Source organism: Astyanax mexicanus, chromosome 14 (assembly GCF_023375975.1).
Source record: "Astyanax mexicanus isolate ESR-SI-001 chromosome 14, AstMex3_surface, whole genome shotgun sequence".
In the NCBI taxonomy this organism is placed as follows: domain Eukaryota; kingdom Metazoa; phylum Chordata; class Actinopteri; order Characiformes; family Acestrorhamphidae; genus Astyanax; species Astyanax mexicanus.
Genome location: NC_064421.1, coordinates 30,863,933 through 30,887,054, shown reverse-complemented (window position 1 = coordinate 30,887,054; position 23,122 = coordinate 30,863,933). Strand labels below are relative to the sequence as shown.

Genomic DNA, 23,122 nt, shown 5'->3' with positions numbered 1-23,122 from the left:
GTGCCGCCTGTAAAGCGCACATCTCCCGGCCGGGCTGAGCGCACAGGCCACCTGCTCCCTCCGGAGAGCGAGCGGAGGGATTCTCGACACTGCGCGTCTTTATATCTGTATTTCTGTACGCAGAGGCCTTTACTCCGCAGGTAAGCGACCCGCCGGTCTCCGCTCGGCTCCGCCGGGTTCCGCTGGTCTCGGTGTGCGGCTGTGGTGCTGGGGGTTAGGCAGCATCAGTGTGAGCTGGGCTGTGGGTTATATAGCGCAGTGCGGGGCTGAGCGCTGAGCTTCACCTCCTCCATTAAATACATTAAACAGAAACGGATATAAACACAGCTGATTACTGAGACACTGCTGCAGATAACGTTACAGTTAAACCGGCTACAGCGGTCTTTATTTATTTATTTATTTAGCGCTCATTCTCTTAGATTTGTAGCCCAATACATATTGAACAGCAGGCCCGCTTCATTATTCATGTATTAGTATGAGCTCTGATTAAATAAGAATCACAATGGGACCATATTTATTTCTGTGTTTATTTGTTAGATTGATGCGCATACTACTACTACCGCTATTAATCCAACATCCTTTATTTATTACTTTATACACTGTGATTCAGTCAGGGATTAAGTCAGTCCTGGACTGTATACATCTCTGAAACAATTTTAAATGAAAAAATGTGAGAGACCATTTAATTTTCTGAATCAGTTTCTCTGATTTTGCTATTTATAGGTAGATGTTTGAGTAAAATGAGCATTGTTGTTTTATTCTATAAACTACGGACACCATTTCTCCAAAATTCCAAATAAGAATAGTGTCATTTAGAGCATTTATATGCAGAAAATGAGAAATGGCTGAAATAAAAAATATGCAAAGAAAACAAGTTCTAAGAGTTCAGAAATCAATATTTGGTGGAATAACTCTGGTTTTTAATCACAGTTTTCATGCATCTTGGCATGTTCTCCTCCACCAGTCTTACACACTGCTTTTTGGATAACTTTATGCCACCTCTGGTGCAAAAATTCAAGCAGTTCAGCTTGGTTTGATGGCTTGTGATCATCCATCTTCCTCTTGATTATATTCCAGAGGTTTTCAATTTTATAAAATCAAAGAAACTCATCCATTTTAAGTGGTCTCTTTTTTTCCAGAGCTGTATATTCAAATGAGTTGAAATAAGAAGCAACACAGGGCCTTATTTATTTGCCTGTGTATTTGTTTAATTAATGTACCACTATCTCTACTCCATTAGAAGGCTTAATTTATTGTTTTATTTAGTCTGATTCATTTATTCATGAAGCCTTAAGGGTCAGTTTCCCAAACAGGGAGTAAGCCTAGTCCTGGACTATATTTTTCTTTCAATAGGCTTAATCCCTCTTTGGGATAATACTAAAGTAAAGGCAAATAAATAGAATTAAAGACAGACCTAATGTATTTGTTTATTTGTTTGTTTAACGTGTAATTTGTATATACCACTAATACACCAACATCCATAATCTTAATTAGTTAAATGCAAAAAAAAATTACACATTTAAATATACATTTATATATATATATATAACGTGTTACACACTACATGTAACGCTAACACAACAACAACATATTTTATTTATTTATTTATTTATAATTATTCAATTGATTTAAGTATCCATTAGAAGGTAGTATCCCTTTTGAATCAAACTTTTCTAAAAGTCTCCACAACAGGTTATCCAGCCATCATTGAGAAGAAAAAAATAGACTGTAATAAGGTTCTCTTAGTGGTTTTCAGTAGTACTGAAGAACCCTAAAGAACTTTAAAGAACCCCCTTCAACATGCTACACATTATATTAACACTATATTATATAGTAGTGTTGTGTTGCATGTATGCCTGCACCAGATTCACTATGTTCTATGCTTAGGAATAGAGGTTAATTGTGTGTGTGTGTGTGTGTGTGTGTCTCTATAGCTGCAGAACCAACCAGTTCAGCCACCAACTTTACAAATGAAATCAGTCAGCTGACTTTTTTTCACATGCTCTGTTGGCAACAGTGCAGCTATAGGTAACACACACACACACACACACACACACACACAATTTTTTTAATACTGATCGTTTTTTAAATGTGGTTATGATGCACACTATTATACCACAATGCAATGTGAAATCCAGCAGTATTATGAGTAGTGTAGTCTATGTCTTTTTGTATTCCCTATAGTGTAGATGTATAGTTTGTAATTGTGACGTGTGTCACCTGAAAACGATGTTATGGCAGCTGAACTCGGCTAAACGGTCGACATTACCAGGCTGAAGTAACTCAAATCCGATTTTTTTTGCTCAATGTGGCTCAAATTGAATTTTTTCCATTGCTATGTGAATGGAACAAATCCGATGATTTAAATAGGATTTGAGTCACTTTCATATGTCCTAAACTGGATGCATATCCAATACATGGAGATGCAACATGAATGTGAAATTGGAATACATGCGTCTTTTTTTCTTTTACGCATGCGCTACTTGCTTCTCTCTCATACTCATCTCTTGGTGCAGCTGTGCAGCTATAGCTGCAAAAACAGCAAAAGCAAGCAGCCTGGTCTTTATATATTTTTCTCCACCTCAACCTGAGTGTACTTCAGACCAGCTGTCTGCTCTCCACTTCAGCAAAAGATGCTCCACATATAAGATGCTAACTCATATCTATTTTTCCTTATAAAACTTTGAGTCGTCTCTCAAATATGTTTTTGTTGTTGGTGAAAAAGCCAATGTTTATACACGTATCAATGTTCTCATGCGAGATGTTTCATTTACAGATTTGTTCACATTAAACACAAATACAGATGACTTACATTTGTGAATGTGAGCTGCCAAATCCCATCTGAGCAAAAATTCGGATTTGAGCAATGTGGCTTATAGTGTGAACATAGCCAGAGGAACCCAAAGGAACATCTAAAGAACTGTCAGGGCTCAGAGGCCTCAGGCTTCATCCTAGAAGAACATCATCTTAGAACTAATATACTATGTCTTTATAACCCCAGGCCCTTTTAGTCTGGGCTTAGTGTTTCCTCAGGTTTACCTTTTCATATATTACATAAAAACAAGAATATGCCAAAAACACAAATACTTGGAAATCTACTAATAAAATGGTCCAACATTGCTTGAAATAAAATGTTACAGTTAAGGATGGACATATAGGGGAAACTGGCATTTTTAGATTATACAGTTCTGGAAAAAATTAAGGAACCACTTTAGTTTCTGAATCAGTTTCTCTGATTTTGCTATTTATAGCTATATGTTTGAGTAAAATGAACATTGTTGTTTTATTCTATAAACTATGGACAACATTTCTCCCAAATTCCAAATAAAAATATTGTCATTTAGAGCATTTATTTGCAGAAAATGAGAAATTACTGAAATAAAAAAAAGATGCAGAGCTATCAGACCTGAAATAATGCAAAAAAAAAAACAAGTTCATATTCATAAAGTTTTAAGAGTTCAGAAATCAATATTTGGTGGAATAGCCGGGTGTTTTTATGCATCTTGGCATCTTCTCCTCCACTAGTTTTACACACTGTTTTTGGATAAGTTTATGTCGCTTCTGTTGCAAAAATTCAAGCAGTTCAGTTTGGTTTGATGGCTTGTGATCATCTGTCTTCCTCTTGATTATATTCCAGAGGTTTTCAATTTCATAAAATCAAAGAAAATCATCATTTTTAAGTGGTCTCTTATTGTTTTTCTAGAGCTGTATATAAAATAACCAAGTATGTACTTTTGGTTGAATGTTTAATATCCTGATTTTGTTGATGTTTGATTTCTTAAAATCTTTGACCATGTGAACTAAACTGGCTGTTTTTGCTATTGTACCTTTACTTAGATGTAGAGTTTTGTTTGCACTACAGCAAATGTTTATACTACTACAGATTAAACAGTACATATTAAACTTTATTACTGTTTTAATACTACATTTAACTGGTTTAAAACAGCAAGAAATATTCAGTGATATGGGCTCTTCAAGCTTAGACTGGGTTCAATTCTCAAGGAATTCTAAAAAAAAAAAAAACACTTCTCCTAAAGCATGTGGCACTTTTAATCCCACTGTCGGGAATGAAAGTTGTGGGATTAAGAGTGATGTGAGTAAGAAAGGCAGTGAATGGAGGCAGAGATTACAGATTATAACTCCAGTGACCCAGTTACTGCATCACACACACACACCCACACACACTGCAGCTCTCACTGGCCTCTCCATGGTTGCCATGAAACCACTGGGCATCCCTTAACCTTTTATTCATCATCACCAATCAATCACAGACTATCTGTTAGCAAATCTAACTAATCAGCTGTCTGAGGATACAGAAACACCTAGCCTGGTACTCCGGTCCCTGGACACTTTATTAGAAACACCTACCTTTGTAATTCTATTCACTGGCCACTTTATTACAAACACTTATAATTTGTCATTTTATTCACTGGCCACTTTATTAGAAAAACCTAACTTTGCAGTTCTTCCTCACTGGCCACTTTATTAGAAACATCTAACTTTAAAATTCTGTCCACAGGCCACTTTATTAGAAACACCTACCTTTGTAATTCTACTCCCTGTCCACTTTATTAGAAACACCTACAAATGTAAACTTATACACTGGCCGCTTTAATAGAAACACCTACAAATGTAAACTTTTACACTGGCCGCTTTAATAGAAACACCTACAAATGTAAACTTTTACACTGGCCGCTTTATTAGAAACACCTTCCTTTGAAATATTTCGTCATCTCCAGTCCATCACAGAGTATCTGTTAGCAAATCCTACCAATCAGATCCCTGAGGATTCAGAAACACCTACCTTGTGCTTCCAGTCCCTGGCCACTTTATTAGAAACACCTTCCTTTGCAATTGTATTCACTGTCTGACCACTTTATTAGAATCACCTTCCTTGTGCTTCTAGTCCCTGGCCACTTTATTAGAAACACCTACCTTGTGCTTCTAGTCCCTGGCCACTTTATTAGAAACACCTTCCTTTGCAATTGTGTTCACTGACTGGCCACTTTATTAGAAACACACACTTTTCGAAAAACACCTGCTTTGTGTATAACTTATTATTTTATATTCTTTTCTTTCTTTCTCTGTCTCTCTCTCTCTCTCTCTCCCCCTCTCTCTGATGATGATGATGATGATGATGAAGATGATGAAGGCTGATCTGGAGGCTCCTCTCTCTACTGGGAGCTGTAATGCTGCTATTCAGTGCAGGGATGTGTGCCGCTCGTACGGGAAACTGAAGGTGCTCAGCAGCCTCAACCTCACTGTACCACAGGGCCAAATGTGAGTTTAAACACACACACACACACACACACACACACACAGATTCTTTTCAGGCCTAAGGCACCCTGAAAACTTCTCCATTGTTCATGCCTACTCTGCATGTTGTCTTTGTCCTTGAGCTAAACACTCAAACACATCTGACATTAAACACACACACACACACACACACCTGACCTCATTTCAACATAAACTCTCCCTGCTGCATTCCTCTGAGTCAGCACTCCTCGGTCCAGGTCCCCCTCCTAATCACTGAGCTATAGGGTAATAATCACAATAAACACATACAGCACTCTATCTCTTAACTTATCTATATCGCTAACGCTAGCTAGCAGTGTAGCTATTATAGCTAGTCACTGTATATAAACATGATGACCATGGTTGCTGTGGTTCTGTTCCCTTCCATTCTGTAGAAACTGAGTCAAAAATATCTGCCATATTGTTAAATTTAAGTTTCTGAGCCAACGTCTATCAGGAATGTCTCTCACAGTCCTGAGATAACATTGTCTACAGTGAGAGATGGAGTGATAAGGATCTCTCTGTTGTTAAAGCAGTTCAGGCAGTGTTATTACATTATCTACACGCTTCATCAGCTTATCTCTGTTCACTGTGTCACTTCATACAACTGCCAGTCATCTTCCATCTGCTGTTTATACAATTACCTCAGACACTTCAGCTCAGATAATCTGTATGGACAAAAGTCTTGGGATACTTGTTAATGCTTTGCTTATGGGGTTAAAAACTAAATGTCTCTATTGTCCAGGAATGGCTTTCTACTAGATTTTGAATTTGCAATTTTGTGAGGGTTTGATTGCATTCAGTAACATAAGCTTTAGTGAGGTCATGCCCAACTTATCAGACTGAGCATCCCCATATTTCTGAGAATACAGTTCCACTCAATGCTGGGGGAGCTAATACCTCCTAAAACATCCCTGACATTAAGCTTAATGCCAAGAGGTTTTATGTTAAAAGGTTTATCTGCTGCAGAGAGTCCTATTCTATATTCTATTGGCCGTACTTTTCAAGACAGACAACACAAAGCTGTGTGTGTGTGTGCATTTGCACATCTGTGCCAGCAGTGGTTGCAACTTAAAATTGCAACTGAATGCATTCATAAGAAGGGGTGTCCACAAATACATTTGGACATATAGTAAAAATAAAAGCGTTATTGTCATTTTTCTACACTATTTTAATGTAATTGCGTTATTAAATTCTTATATAATTGTTTATGGGCCATTCCACCGAATGGGTGCCATTTCTGTCCCTAGGAAATTACATGTATAAATGTGCACACAAAATAACTTATAGCATTATTAAGATATCTAATTAAAACCATTATAAAAAAACTACTGAAAAGAACACTGAAAAAAATAGCATTTGTTACCTGTCCCCACTCTCTAACTATAAATTTTACCACAAAATTTAATTATTAAAATCCTTCAAAGATGTAATTTTTTCTTGCATTGTTGTGTGACTCCAAATCCCATCTATACTTTAAAAATATATATATTTTTCATATTATATCCACAATATTTAGGTGGAGTACACATTTTAGTTGTGTCCCTGGGTTTCACTCAGTCCTGTTACCGTAAAACATTACTCCAGTAACAGGAATGAGTGCCATTAACAGGAGTGATTTTTTTGTCATAAATATAAATTATTCAAACTTGCACTCAACCATTTATTTAAAATAAAGACTTTCCTGAGAGAAAATCAAAGGAATTAGTGGATTTGCTTTTAAACATGATTTTTAAATGTCACATGGGTTTTGTAACCATCTGCAGCTTATAAACCTTGTAAAAAATTAAGTAAAGCTACCTGAGTTTGACCAGTACATGTTTCGAATAGTTAAATACACGTGTTATTAGATTCAGAGTTAAAAAAGATAAAAAAATAAGTTTAATTTGGAAAAGTTAAAACAAGCAAATGGCACCCATTCGGTGGAATGGCCCAGTTATTATATAAGAATGCCCAACATTATTTAACTTTGTATCTTTTTTAAATATATCAATGTAAATTAATGTAAAATATAAATTTATTTTTATTTTGTGTAAATGTTAAGATGTTTTATCAATACAACACAACATTATTCCTTCACCTTCATTTTAAATATGTGTTTTTGTTTGTTGTCAGTTACGGGTTGCTCGGCCCGAGCGGCTGCGGGAAAACAACGCTGCTAAAGTGCATTGTAGGAACTCTGAAGATTTCCCGAGGGTACATCAGTGTTCTGGGAAAACCGCCGGCATTCCCTGGACATGAGGTGCCGGGAAGGATGGTGGGATACATGCCACAGGTGACACACTCACAAACAAACACACTGTCACATGTTCTGACTGTATAACATGCTGTATAACATGCAAACAGAATAGAGACTGTTTTCGTACTGTATTATAATATCTTTTGATGCTTTGGTCATTTTAAAGTTGGATATTGTAATGTAGAGTTTAACTGAGAGTTTAAATGGAGAAAACAAACGATAGTGTTGCTCAATATTCCACATACAACTACTTGGAAAGTGGAAACATGTCGCCAGTTATGTGTATATGTGTTTGTGTTTGTGTGTGCATGTGCTTGTGTATGTGTGTGTGTGTGTGTGTTAATGAGAGCATAAATTGGAGCATAAATAAAAAATAATCTCCCCTCTGTACTTGTGTAAAAGCGCTTATATGTCTCACTATAAGTATCAGGATTAATCATGTACATAAATAGCCCTAATATAGCCCAATATACAGGGGTTGGACAATGAAACTGAAACACCTGTCATTTTAGTGTGGGAGGTTTTATGGCTAAATTTGAGCAGCCTGGTGGCCAATCTTCATTAATTGCCCATTGCACCAGTAAGAGCAGAGTGTGAAGGTTCAATTAGCAGGGTAAGAGCACAGTTTTGCTCAAAATATTGCAATGCACACAACATTATTGGTGACATACCAGAGTTCAAAAGAGGACAAGTTGTTGGTGCACGTCTTGCTGGCGCATCTAAAACCAAGACAGCAAGTCTTTGTGATGTATCAAGAGCCACGGTATCCAGAGTAATGTCAGCACACCACCAATAAGGACCAACCACATCCAACAGGATTAACTGTGGATGCTGTAAGAGGAAGCTGTTTGAAAGGGATGTTCGGGTGCTAACCCAGATTGTATCCAAAAAACATTAAACCACGGCTGCCCAAGTCACGGCAGAATTCAATGTGTACCTCAACTCTCCTGTTTCCACCAGAACTGTCCGTCACCACAATAAATTATTGTGGTATTAAACCAGGTGTTTCAGTTTCATTGTCCAACCCCTGTAGGTACTCACATATATAGGGATCTGTGTATTTTAGTGCATTTCAATTTAATTGTATTTTTACCAGTAGACGTTTTGAGAACTGCTGTGGTTGTGTTCATGTCCTCCATTCACTGCCTGAATGTGGAGGAGTAGTGAGATGAGTCCATTACTACAGACATAATATTATTCAACAATCCGAACCCTTTTTTTTTTAATATAAACATTTATCCCATTTTCTACCCAATTTACGAGGTCAATTATCCAACCCACTCATTAGAACTCCCCCTATCACGGGTAATGCTCCAACAGCAGGAGGGTGAAGAATAACACATGCCTCCTCCTCATCAGCCACCACCTCTTTTTGAACTTCTGCTGATGCATCATTACCGAGTAGCATCACAGTGTAGCAACCCACTCGGTTCTGATACATCAGCTCACAGATGCCCTGTGCTGACTGACATCACCCTTTGGAGCTCCATCTACCCACCCAGAGAGAGCAAGGCCGATTGTGCTCTCTCAGGCTCTGGCAGCTGATGGCACGCAACATGAACGGGATTCGAACCAGCGATCTCCCGATCATAGTGGCAGCACTTGGAGCCCCCAATAGTCTGAACCTTAAAGGAATTGTGTGTGTTTCTTGTTGTGTGTGTGTGTGCTGGTCAGTGTGATGCTCTGGTAACCGTCTTCTCCTCCTGTTCTGCAGGACATCGCCCTGTATAATGAATTCACCATCAGCAACACGCTGTGGTTCTTCGGCCGAATCCACGGCCTCTCCTCCAAAGAAACAGAGGACAGGATGAACTTCCTCATCGACTTCCTGGACCTGCCGCAGAAGAACAGCCTGGTCAGAAACCTGAGGTACACACACATACGCACACTCACACACATCGGTTCACACACACTCCAGCTCGGCTCAACTGGGTTCAGTTCAGCTCGTCGTGGGTCAGTGGGCAGCTGGAGTGACACAGTTTACTGTGACGTTCGCTGGACGCTGATTGTAATGCAGTTCTATCAGAATTGCTGCCAAGTGACATAATGAACTGAATCTGGCAACCCGCCCAGTGTGTACCTCTCTGTTCTGCCTCTCTGTTTCACTGAGGGATTGAGCCGAACAGTGATTGTAGTGTAGAAATGTGAGCGTGAGCTAAGGGTATTAAATCACTGTTTACTTGATGTGAAGGTTTTTTTTTTTTTACCAAGTTAAAGGTTATTCACACTCACATATACTCATATCTCTACTACAAACATGCTTTCTTATGGAACCAGACGCATTCTTCTATGACACTGCTCAAATAACCCATTAGCACATTTTTCCTGTAACTAGAGAGTGCATGTCCTGCAGAAACTGCTATGCATTTGCTGTGAAAAAAGGTCAAGTCAAAGGCTATGTCATTGCTAGGTGGTCTCTAAGTGGTAGCAATGGTATCCCAGGTGGTTATATAATTCCCTAAAAACTTCACAGTAAACAGCAAAACAAAAACAAAATAGACGTCTTTTAAGATAGAATATCACTATTATCACATATTATGGATTATTTTTGTATCGTTTCATAAATGATAACAATATTTTTAAACAAAACAATAAGAAGTGTTTTCTGGAGTACCAAAGAAAGCATTTCATTTATTTAGTCTTCTGTAAACGACTGTCTAATAATCCAAATAAAGTACTGTAGGAACTGAATTCCAGAAAGAGGTGTGTTAGACAAGGATTTGGCTCTGAGCCATTTACTGACCACTGCAGTATTTAATTGAATTAGCCCAGGGCTAGACCTCTAACTGCGGTTGTCATGTTAACTGTTTATTTTCTCATTGAAGTTGACTTAATCCTGCTGTGCAAAACCAGTCCATGTTGAGAGAGCACACTTAGATTTTCCTTACATCAGCATTGACTTCATAGGCCAGAACAGTAGATTAGTGACAGTTACGCTGACTATTATTTTAATGCCACAGTTGCCATAAAAGCTTTGTATATTATATCTCTGATTGCAGTGTGTAAATCAAGTAGCTACTCCCTTTTCAGTCATTTGTTCAGGATGGGTTCAATCAGGCAGAATTCATGATGTATTTTGGATTAGAAGAAAATACCTTATTGGGGCTCCAAGTGGTCCATCAGATTAAAGTGCTGCCACTATGATCTAAGGATTGCTGGTTTAAATCCCAGTCATACAGCTCGCTATTCCCAGCCGGAGACCAAGAAAGCATAATTGGTCAGTCTTGGATGCCAGAATTTGTGGTGTAGTGGATGATTAGTTTTTTATTGTGAATAGGAGGATAGATGTTTCATGTTTGGTTTAAATGTTGTAACCTAGCTGTTAGGTGTTGGATCTTCATGTTTGGTTTAAATGTTGCTGATTGGATCACAAACAGCCAAAGTAACTTAGCTTTTAAGTGTCTGACCTTCATGTTTGGGTTAAATATTGCTGATTAGATCATGAACGACCACAGTAGCCTAGCTGTTAGGTGTCTCATCTTCATGTTTGGGTCAAATGTTGCTGATTGGATCATAAACGAGCACAGCAACTTAGCTATTAAGTGTCTAATCTTCATGTTTGGGTTAAATGTTGATGATCGGACCATAAACAGCCACAATAACCTAGCTGTTAGGTGTAGGTTCTTCCTGTTTGGGTTAAATATTGCTGATTGGATCATAATCGGCCACAGTAACCTAGCTTTTAGATTTTGAGTGAGTGAGTGAAAGTTTAGAGTATTGGGAAAGGAAATGTTTTTTTTTTTAAAGCTGAAGTGAAAGTTGACCTCAAGAGCAGCACACATGAGCTTTTTTCTACTATTTATTGTTTGTCAACATCTCTGTTCCTCATTTTACAGTACTGTTTCCTGATTTTTGGTCTAGCACAGAATGAGAGAGAACAGATTACCAATGTGCACCACCTTCATCAGAAACTGAGCATTTTTTTTACCCTTGAAACTCTTGGTTCCAGCAGTCTTAGGACGGTTTCTCTTTTGTATTGATACTTATTAGAACAGAGTTATAAATGGAAGGGGTGAAATCCAATATAGATGTAGCTATAGCAGTGGAGCGCTAAAGTTCAGCAACCTAGCTGCTGCTGCTTAACTACTTAACTTTATGGTTTATCGTATGTCTTCAGAAAGGCGGTAGGGGGTGCAGCAATTAATTATTATTGTCCATTTTTAATTCCTCTGTGTTCTGGAGCTGAAATTAGCTTTTATTAAACAAATTAAATGGGGAAGGGGGAAATGTTAGAACTACATGGTCATTCAAACAGAGATTTTTCGGAGGTTCACTCTAAAAAGAGGACTATGAGAATCACTGGCAAGATGTGGCACAAGCAACCAAAGAACTTTACTTACAGTACAAAGATGAGACCATTGACAATCTAGTTTCATTGTTTGTTAGTAACGTTTATTCTACAGCCCACCGGCCAATTGCGGATCACGCAGCTGGGTTTAGGGCATGTCGGTGTGTTTTTGAGTCACTTAGCAGAGGATACTGACCTGCACGTTCAAGCTGTGAAGATATGCCAGCAGCTCAGTTAAGGGAACAGCAAAAAAATAAAAAATATTTTATTATTTATTCTTTTCATTGTTGAGTTAAAATTCGGGTTTGCGCTCTGCAGCATCAGTGTGTGTGTGTTTAAAGAGCTGGGCCCCTTTAGGAATGGACTTGACTGTTGACTGTTGTCTAGGTTTATTTCAGTCAGTGCAGCGCATGTTTTCCACCGTCAAAATAGCAACACGGCATAAATGTATTTGATATTTCTGAACTCCAACGCTTTTTTAATAGCGTGGGCACAAGGTGTGAAAATAAACTGTTAACAGGGTGTAGGATAGTAATAAGCATTGCAACATGCCTTGCACAGGGTGTTCGATAGGGACCACTGAAACTAGTGGTAGAAATCAGTGGTCAACAATCATCTATTCATTTTGGCTGAACTGCTCCTTTAACACCTGCTAAACCTAAGCTTATTTCCATCCGCATAAGAAAACAGAAACTCTACCATCAGGCACTTCTGGCAGGTATCTAGCTGTGGGGGATGCTGTTGTTACCTTTAAGCTGTCTCACGTGAGGCCTGTTTGAAGCTGATTCAAAAGAATAAACCAGAAATGAACCGGACAGACGAGGTGGCCACATCATCTCATACCATTCATACCTCACAAAACACTCAGCTGAGCTTCAGACACACACACAGTCAGACACACCAATGGCTTGAAAGAAATCTATTTTGTATTTGGTTTGCTATTTACCCTGAAGCTTGAAGTTACATTATTGTGTTGCATTATTATTATTGTGTACAATAATAATATACAATAATAATAATATACAATAATAATACAATAATAATAATAATAATAACTGTTACTGTTACTGTTATTTACTATTTTTACTGTCATTCCATCTCAATTCACCATCAATATTGCACTATTGTCTTACGTATGTTTATTGTGTCTTGCTGTATTGAACATATAGTGTCTCCCACTCTTTTATATTATAATTATATATCTATTTTTCACTTATTTACTTATATTTATATATCTATTCCTCCCCCACACCACCGCACCTTGTTTTTGTCTCATGTATGTCTATTTGTGTCCCTGCTGTATTGTACACATAGTGTCTCCCAGTCTCCTTTATTATATCTATTATCTGTACTTGCTGTAAAATTGGGAAGGAGAGTAACGTAATTTCAATTCTCTGTATGTCCTGTACATATGCAGTATTGACAATAAAACTACTTGACTTGACTTGACTTGAAAATGAGAGTCTTGGTAAGTTACTGTTCCTTACAAAATATATAAACGTTTTTTTTTGTTGCTACTGACTGTTTACTTATATTTAAATTATATAAAACTTTAACATTAATTTTGTTGCAGCAGTATATTCTTTAAAATAATTATTTTAATTTTTGATTTTTCAGTAATATCAAGAATTACTGTGAAATATTGTGATATTATTTTATTGGGCTAAATTGCCCACCCCTAATTCAGAGACAAGATAAGCATTAATGATTTCAGGATGTTGGATGATCACCACCACATCTCATGTTTAAACTCATACAAAAAGTACTGGATGGAGCACCATTCATCATTTCCCCATCACAGCTCAATGCTGGGGGGCTTTATACCCTCTAGTCCATGCCCAGCTTTGGGCATGGTGCCATTAAAGGAGAACTCCAGTGTAAAATGGGCTTTGGGTGTCTTAAAACTTTTTGAGCAGTGTTTATGGGATTTGTTGTTGGTGGTTCTTTGCATTCTAATATCGACAGTATTCAGACATTTTCAGCAACAGCTGGAATTCATGCATTTCTAAGGAATTAATTTTGCAATCTGCTCAAGTACCCTACCTACTCCTTCATTAAAGATGGTGGCACCCAGAGATTTATCTACGCTATGGGATGTAAACATGTGGATGTGGCTTTTAATAAACTTCTTGTGCAGTTTTGAAGTTCTAAATGGCTCCTTTTAAATGTCAGGGCTCTCTGGATTTTACCAATGAGGCGTGGAGCTACTTTGAGCCTGAATAATGGTGGAAAAAGCAATTTATCTGCAGGGGCAAACTATGCCCTGTCTCACTCATTCTTAAAGCCTGTTTGGGCAAAGTGCACAAAATACTGGGTCTCAGAAAGCTCCAGGAGAGCGGAGGTGGGCTATTTAACAAAGGGAAGTTCTTTTTATCACCTTTTAATACACCCAAAGTCCATTTCACACCGGAGTTCTCCTTTAATTTTGTTTATCTGCCCCAGAGAGTCCTACTCTATTTACGAGTACTACAGGGACTTAAGGGACAAGCTGTGTGAGCATTTGCACACCTGTGTCAGCAATGAATGCAACTTAAAGTAGCAAACATTTGGACATCTACAAATAACCCCTTTCCTTACTGAAGAACCATTGAGGAACTTTTTTAAGGAGTGTATTTACTGAATAATAAGACTATGGTCCAATCCCATTTCACCCCTTGGCCCTTCCACTCATCCCTACCCCTCTGTTTGGCAAGTGCATGTCTAAGTGTGGAGTGCAGGGTTAGGTTAAGGAAAGTGTTTGGGCTGCATAGGTCCTTCAATCTGAGATTTTTCAGAGAAATACTCTAAACAAAGGGTTTTGAGGATCACTGGAAAGATGCGGCACAAGCGACCAAAGAACTTTACTTACAAAGAACTGTACTCAGAAACATTTGGCTCCAACTTTTAACCAAAACCCAGTTTTTTTACAGAGCCTGTTGATGTGTTAACATTTTTTTTTATTTAGTGATACAGTAAACACAGTGCCACTACTGTCTAGTTCAGAAGGTAGATTTCTTTATATTTACAGTAAAATATGGATTTAATCTTATTCTTTTTTTCTTATTTCTCTCTCCTTTTTCATGCTCCTGCTTCTCTCTTTCTCTTTCTTTTTCTCTGTCTCTCACACACACACACTACGTACTACTGTTTCCTCTACAACCCAGTTTAGTCCACCTGACAAAGCATTTGTGGTTTATTCCTTTGACTCAAGTTCAGCAGGCCTCACAAGGCAACAGCAGTCTCTCTTTCAATCAAATTCAACCTACTAGAATTGCTGTTTGAACTGCGAGCTCCACTGTGGTAGCTGGGGTTCATTTCCTCTAATTCTATTAAAGCTTCTGTGTTTGAGCTTCTTTGTGTACGATGCTATTGCTCTTCCTGAAACCTTTACTCAGCAGATTAAGATATTCTAATTTAAAAATCATCATAACTACACTGACTGAGATATTAGAATAATAGTTATTATAATCATGATTTATCACAGAATATTGTTGTGATTAGCGTAATTAAATTTCCATGTTTAAGCTTCTCCACAGCTGAATAGAGTTTCAGTATTAACTTGTATTAACTGATTAGAAAAGGCCTTCCTGTGCCATCTTACATTAAAACCACAGGACTTGTTTATGTAGCTTGTCAGTGAATTCTATTCATTTTTTCCAAGATGAGGATATGGCTGGCAGTATCGGTCCAGAGTTAGTGTGAACAACATTAGCATAGCATCTCCCATAGTATGTCTTTTGAAGTGGATATTGTGGTATTTGTTGGCATTTTTGGTGTTTGTGTTTGTATTTGTGTTTATTTATTATTGTTTGTTTGTTTGTTTGTTTGTTTGTGCGTAGCGGAGGTCAGCGGAGGCGCGTCTCACTCGGTGCTGCTCTTCTACAGAACCCTCAGCTCCTCATCCTCGATGAACCCACTGTAGGAGTAGATCCTGTTCTCCGGGCCAAGTATGCACTCGTTTTTCTTTGACCTTTTTAAGTTAAACTTGTATATGTATATACATGTATAATATATACATCTCTGGTAAACATTAAGTTTCTCTGATTTTGCTTTTTATAGGTTTATGTTTGAGAAAAATGAATATTGTTGTTTTATTCTATAAACTACAGACAACATTTATTCCAAATTCCAAAAAAAAAATTGTCATTTCGAGCATTTAATTTTTTTTTTTTTAAGTTTTAAGAGTTCAGAAATCAGTATTTGGTGGAATAACCCTGGATTAACCAGTATTTGGTGTTTAAACAGTTTCCATGCAACTTGGCATGTTCTCCTCCACCAGTCTTACACACTGCTTTTGGATAACTTTATGCTTTATACTCTTGGTGCAAAAATTCAAGTAGTTCAGATTGGTTTGATGGCTTGTGATCATCCATCTTCCTCTTGAATATATTCCAGATTTTTTTAATTTGGTAAAATCAAAGAAACCCATCATTTTTAAGTGGTCTCTTATTTCTTTCAAGAGCTGTGTTATTATATTATATCATATTATTATATCACAGTTTTCATGCAACTTGGCATGTTCTCCTCCACCAGTCTTACAAACTGCTTTTGGATAACTTTATGCCACTCCTGGCGCAAAAATTCAAATTTTTCAGTTTGGTTTGATGGCTTCTAATCTTCCATCTTCCTCTTGATTATATTCCAGAGGTTTTTAATTTGGTAAAATCAAAGAAACCCATCATTTTTAAGTGGTCTCTTATTTTTTTACAGAGCTGTATGTAATTATCTTAATACATATAATGAATTGTTACTCACACTCTTTACTCTGTGTGTGTGTGTGTGTAGGATATGGCAGCACTTGGTGGAGATTGTAAGAGGTGGACAGGTGTCCGTCATCATCACCACACATTACATAGAGGAAGCCAGACAAGCCAACGTGGTAAGATACACTCAGTAGTTGTATTATCATCTCAATGAAGACGTTCTATTTAATTCACCCAATCTAGCTCAGCAGATATTGCAGTGTTACAGTGTATATTATTATAGTCAGTGGTGTTAGAAGTAATATCATAGTCAAAGATGTTACAGTGAGTAGTTTTACAATCAGTGGTGTTTTAGTCAGTGGTGTGACAGCCAGTATTGTTACTTTCAAAGATATTACAGTCATGTGTGCAACAAATATGTTGAAGTGGTGTTTTATTCAGTGGTTGTGACAGTTCTGTTACAGTCAATAGCGTTTTAAGTCAACAGTGGTACAGTGGTTGATGTTTTTTTTTTTCTGTGGTGTTACAGCCTTTACTTCTGTTATTTAGTAAAACTATGAAAAAGATGTCTTTCTGTAAATCACATTAGATGAATTCATCTAATATTCATACCCAGATTCCCACTGCAGTCACAGACTGAGCCTGAATTTAATAGGAAATAACTGTAACACTGATTCAGATGTGGGATGAGCTTTGTAGCATAACTGCATGTTCTGATTATGACCTAAATAAACTTTCTTATTATATGGCCACAGCGAACACAATAATTAACAGGAGCAATAAGAAAATCTAGGAGATGTAAAACACGCTGTGCGATAACATCAGTTGTAAAAAAAAAAAGCTATATAAATAAACTTGATATGATTATATGATTAGATTCTGGTCTGTAAAGCTTTGTTGTTATTAGTTCTGCTTATAAGAACGTGAACGCAGCCTCCCTGCTTCACTTCACCGGGCCGTGGAAGGTCCAGTCGTGAAGGCCGGCCGTGGCTTCATCACTGAGGTCTAATTTGTGTTTGTCTATTCGAGTAGCGGAACAACAGCTCTTTTGATAGCTCTGATTGTGTATGGCAGATTGTATGCGGGCTGTGTGTGATTTGAGAAGCTTGGAGGTGTGCCAGGCTGAACTCCAGATATACAGTACTGATAGCAGGACTGGTGGTGCTATAGACTGTCAACCGACTTTGGCCTCATTCACCAAAAGCACAAAAGGTCATTGTTGGATGGTTGCTGGAGTGAGTATAGAACACTTGAGACATATACATTTTTGGAAAATCTGGACCTGGACCTGAGTTACACTGTTTAAACAAAAATCAAGGGTATAAAATGCTTTTGTTGAAGTAACTGTCTCAGTGTAAAGTTTATCAGTTATTTTTTCTGACTAGTAAATTTGCAAACAGGTAATTGTGGGTAAAGCTTTATTATTTAATTTAGTCTGCTTGGTAAAACAAGTAAATAATGTTTTTTTTTTTTTTATTTACAGTTTTTATTTACAGCCCTCAGGATTTTATTTTCAGGGGATTTCTTTTACGTTTTTAATTTAGCAGATTGCAAAAATTGCAAAATCTGATTAAAATCGCTCAGTGTAATGTTGAGTAGTTTAATTTTCTGACTCTATCAAGCCAAATTCGAAATAGAAATTGGGTACAAAACTTTTTTTTTCCATTCAGTAGAGAAGAAGAAATATGTTTTTATACTATATTTTTAATGTAGTTTTTTGTTACTGACTTTCACAAACAGAATTTTAAAATGAAAATTGTATCTTCTCTCCATTTTCAGATTTGTCCATTTTGCATCTTGTAACAAATCTGATGGTATAACCCAACTAAAAATTAAAAAATCAGAAAATAAAGAAAATATTTATTTAATTTTTTTTCTTGAAATTCCGATTCTGATGGGCAGAGATAAAAAATTAAAATTGGAAAAATTGTTAAAAAAAAATTATTTCTTGTACACTGCACTGGGTTTTTACATCCAATTTTCAATTTTGCATTTAGCCTAAAACGGCCCCAAAACATAATTAATAATAGTTACACTGAACAAAATCAGATGTTTTTTTTACTTTCCCTGAAATTCAGATTGTGGGGGCAGAATTGAGAAATTAGAAAATTCGTAAAATATGTAAAAACCCATTTCTTCTTTATTAAACCAAATTTAAAAAGAATACAAAGATTTTTTCAAGAAAAATGATCTGATAAACATTACACTGACCAGTAGGGCTGGACCCGAATATTCGGGTATTCGGATATTCGTTCGTTGAGTAGGTATTCGGTTTTTAATTTTGGTATTCGGATATTCGTTTTTTTTTTCTCCTTTCCAGAGTTCCACCTCACTCTAACCACTTCTGTTTTAGCGGGTCCCGTCAGAATATCTTGCGCGCGGGACAGAACTGAACTGTTATTGGCTGGAGCGGGAGTTTAATCCAGACGATGCGGGAGCAAATTAATAAATAGTTAAGAAAACTGTAATAATTGTAAAAAAAAAAAAAAAACCTAAAGAAAACTCTCAACGCGCAGGATGGGCCGACACACACACGCACACACCGATGGTGTTTGGACTGGGGTAAGGGACGGGACCACACTATTCAGCGCTGCTGTTTTAATAAATATATAAGTAAATTTGAAGCATTAAATGTAGTTTATTTAATTTATATTAGGAACGTGGGGCGGGAGCGGCAGAAATGTGTATGTGGCGAGCGGGCGCGGGATTAAAAGAAGCAATTTTTTTGCGGAGCGGTAACGAGACAGAAACGCGGGAGCGTGGAAGAGTGGGTTTAAAAATCAGTCTCGCGCAGACCTCTATGATAAAAAAAAATGATAAAAATATATGATGAATACATGATAAAAAAAATGCAGGCTCTTCGAAACTGATTTATATAATAAAACGTAAGGGGTAATGTGGCAACAGTAGGGGCTAAATCGGTTACAAAAGCCTGGCCTACAAAAATGATGTCTGAACGAATTTCCTCTTATCTAATATAATTTAAAATGGTTTAAAAATATAAAATAATTTCTAAGCAAACGAAATATTTAATATTGAGCTTATAGCCCAAGTGCAAAAATACAAAATCAGTAATACGGCTATGCCCTGCACAATCCTTAAACCGAAATAGACCAAGTACAATAACGTCATTAACAATGACTTTCCTCTACTCTAATATAATTTAACATGGTTTAAAAATATAAAATAATTTCTAAACAAACGAAATATTTAATATTGAGCTTATAGCCCAAGTGCAAAAATACAAAATCAGTAATATGCCCTGCACAATCCTTTAACCGAAATAGACCAAGTACAGTTTACAATGACTGTCCTCTAATATAATTAACAATGTTTAAGAATATAAAATACTTCCTGAACAAACGTTTTTTTTGTTTGTTTTTTTAAGCAAATAGCCTAAGTGTGAAAACACAAACAGCAATTTACTGGGCTGGCTTGCGCAGCGGAGAAACCGTGCAGCAGCCTCCTAGCCTGCTTACGCAGCGGATAAGCCGCGGTGTAGGGCAGCAGAAATTCCGGGATGAAAACACAAAGAAATCTGGGCTAAAAACACAGAAAAAATATGGGGTGAAAACACAAAAATATGGGGGATAAAAACACCAAAAATCCGGGGTGAATATGTCTCGTCGGTCAGAGCAAATTGAACATTTTTCAGTGGATTAAAGGGGCCGTGATTTGCTTTTTTTTATTTATTTTTTTTTACCTCTTTTTTTAAAAACGAATATTCGAATATTCGCTTCGAATCAGTGCCGAATATCCGGAGCTCAAAAAACGCTATTCGGGCCAGCCCTACTGACCAGACCAGATTTTAGTGCATTACTTGGAGGATTTGTTTGAATTCAGCATTAAAAAATAGTAAGTTTAGATGTTGGATGATCACCACCTCACCTCGTCCCTGACTCCCATACTGATCTCTATTTGATGGAGCTTCATCATTCCAGAGAACATAATCCCACTGCTTCACAGCTCAGTACTGGGGGCCTTTTAACCACTCTATTCCTTGGTATTAGCTTTTGATCTGCATCAAGGGCATTGCAATTAACTGAATATTAATATTTAGAATATGTTTAGCTTTATACTATTTTTTTATTTATTTATATTAAGACATATATATATATTATATATATATATATATATATATATATATATATATATATATATATATATATATATCAACAAGGATATTGTTAACAGAAAATATGCTAAAATACTGTGATATATTTGATTGCCCACCTTTATTTCAGTTTTTTTATCAGGGTTGTTTTGCTTTCACTCATTTGCTCCCTCTCTACCTTTCTACCTGTTTTATTATCTTTACCCCAATCACCCCCAGCGTAGGGTCAGGACGTCTGCTGTGCTACCATTCATGCAGAGCTTAGACGTCTCTAATCCGTTTAAAGGCCTTTGCTTTTGCACTTGCTGAACTTTACACAGCTAAACCAATTACATAACACCTCAGCAAGCTTCTGGAACAGGACTGAGATCAGCAGTTATAGCATCTCAAGTTCTGAACAATCAGATAAATATAAAGCTAATTGTGATCATATCTATAAGAACTCTGATCTCTGTGATTATCTCATGTCTGATATCATATCGGTCTGAATGCTTTTGTGAAAGATAAGCAGAGTGCAGATCAGCAGATTTGATACTACGTTCCATATGGAAGAAAGTATTGGGACACCTGTTTATCCACTGTTTCTTCTGAAATCAAAGGTTTTAAAAAGTTTATCTTGCTCTAGTTGAAGTGTTAACTGCTAAGGAAGCTTCTAAGGAAGACTTTCTACTGGATCTCGGAGTATTTCTGTGAGAAACTGATTGCATTCGGCAACAAGAGTGTTTGTGAGGTTAGTCAGGATTTTAGTGGATCCAAAACCCCTTCTCATCCTAAAAGTTTCGGATGGAGCACTATCATTCTAGAGGGAACCGTTCCACTGCTCCACAGCTCAATTCTGGGGGGCTTTATATTTCTCTAGAAAAACTTAAAATTTAGGCACTAAGGATACCAAGCACTGAAGTGTTGGCATTACTGGTGTTATTTTGTCACATTTTTCATGCAAACATATGTCTCAAGGTGTTCAAAAATACAAGGTCGTCGTTGTCATATTTTTTGTTTTACTTCATTCTCCACACTATATTCTCTTTTGAAGACACATCAGGACTGCAGGCAGGCAATGAATGTATATTATCAAAATAAGGATTGTATTTTTTGTGCTATAAGGCGCACTTAAAATCCATTTATTTTTCCAAAAATCATCAGTGCTTCTTTTAATCCGGTGCATTTTATGTATGAAAGGTTGTAAGTAGCAGTAAAGCCACTCAGATGAAGTACATCGTTATACAGGAGTTTCAGTTTAGTTCTCAAGCACGAGAATTGAGGCTGGAGCAGCATTAGCCACTAACCGTGCTGAGCGCTAGCTCTTTCGCTATTCAGTGGTGTGTATTATCGACCTCTAGCCTGATGCTAACCCCGACTAGCACTGCTGGACCAGCATTGCAGTCCAGAGGTGAGTATATCAGACTGTAGTCTGTGTGTTTACTGTGTAAAAAAAAGCTATGTGGGACGAACTGCTATCTAATATCACCCTGGTTTACCAGAACACTCAGGATTCCTCAGTGTAGCGCTGTCGGGCAGCATTAGCTACTAGCCTTAGTGGAAATCTGGAAATCTAAGCTTACTGTAAATAAACAGAAGCACTTTACTCACCTAAATAAACAGTTTTCAGGAGAGAAATCTGTGTAGATTAACATCTAGCAGTCGTTTGACTTGAAAATGTTTGTTTTTTAAGAATTACAGTTTCATTTACTTAGCTTAGCTTAGCTTAGCTTTACAGGGTTCACCACCCAGCAGACCTGCTGAATTAGAAGGAAAACATGCCAACACCCCTGTTCCTTACTACTGTTGCATAATTGTGTTTTATAATCCAATGTGCCTTTTGTATGTAAATAGACCAGAAAATAGACGTTTATTAATAGTGCGCCTTATAATCCTGTGCAAAAAATAACACATGAAATATATTGGGTTCAAACTGCTGAATTCAAAAGTTATCGATATTTTCAACAATTTTTTATTTGGGGTTGATTGTTTTGTTTAGGTTCCAGGGTCCATAGTTTCTGCAATGCATATCTGTTCACATTCATAACTATCATTATTATAAGATATTAACCACATTTGCCTCAGCTCTTGACGCAGGGTTAGTGAAAACACACCCTTAATAATAACATTTCCTTTGCTTAACTAAAGCAGTGACTGTGGGTTGAACCCAGTTTAAAGCAGAGGTGACTCACACACACAGTGTCAGTCTTTCAGAACGCATTCGTGTGATTCTTTTCTCCGTCCTGTTAATTGTAGACAGTGCAGTAGCTTTTGTTCGAGGGCTGAGAAAGAAAGCGAGTGGAGGTAATAAGAACTTTAGTAACGTGACATTTGTTTTTATGACCGTGTGCGTGAGTTCTCAAGTGTGTGTTTTGCTTAGAAACCTGTCTCTGAGATAAATCCCCCTCGAGCTATGCAGACACTACAGAGCATCCGCTGATCTGCATTCCTCTTTAGACACAGTAACTGTAGCCAGGCTGCCGGTATAGTAATCCATTCAGTCATACTGATTTACAGCGAAAATA

General features: G+C 37.2%; 1 protein-coding gene across 2 annotated transcripts in view; it reads left to right on the top strand.

Annotated features, from left to right (window-relative positions):
* The window catches only part of abch1 (ATP-binding cassette, sub-family H, member 1), a 45,039-nt gene continuing 21,917 nt past the window's right edge, over positions 1–23,122 (top strand). Inside the window, exons 1-7 of one of the 2 annotated variants that reach the window (XM_049463969.1) lie at positions 1–140; positions 1,935–2,028; positions 5,144–5,280; positions 7,411–7,570; positions 9,249–9,403; positions 15,641–15,748; positions 16,587–16,680. In XM_049463969.1, coding sequence (XP_049319926.1) covers positions 5,144–5,280; positions 7,411–7,570; positions 9,249–9,403; positions 15,641–15,748; positions 16,587–16,680 — 654 coding nt within the window. In that variant the 5' untranslated portion in view covers positions 1–140; positions 1,935–2,028. The remainder of the gene's footprint in view (positions 141–1,934; positions 2,029–5,143; positions 5,281–7,410; positions 7,571–9,248; positions 9,404–15,640; positions 15,749–16,586; positions 16,681–23,122) is intronic. The other variant, XM_007244626.4, reaches the window with a different exon arrangement.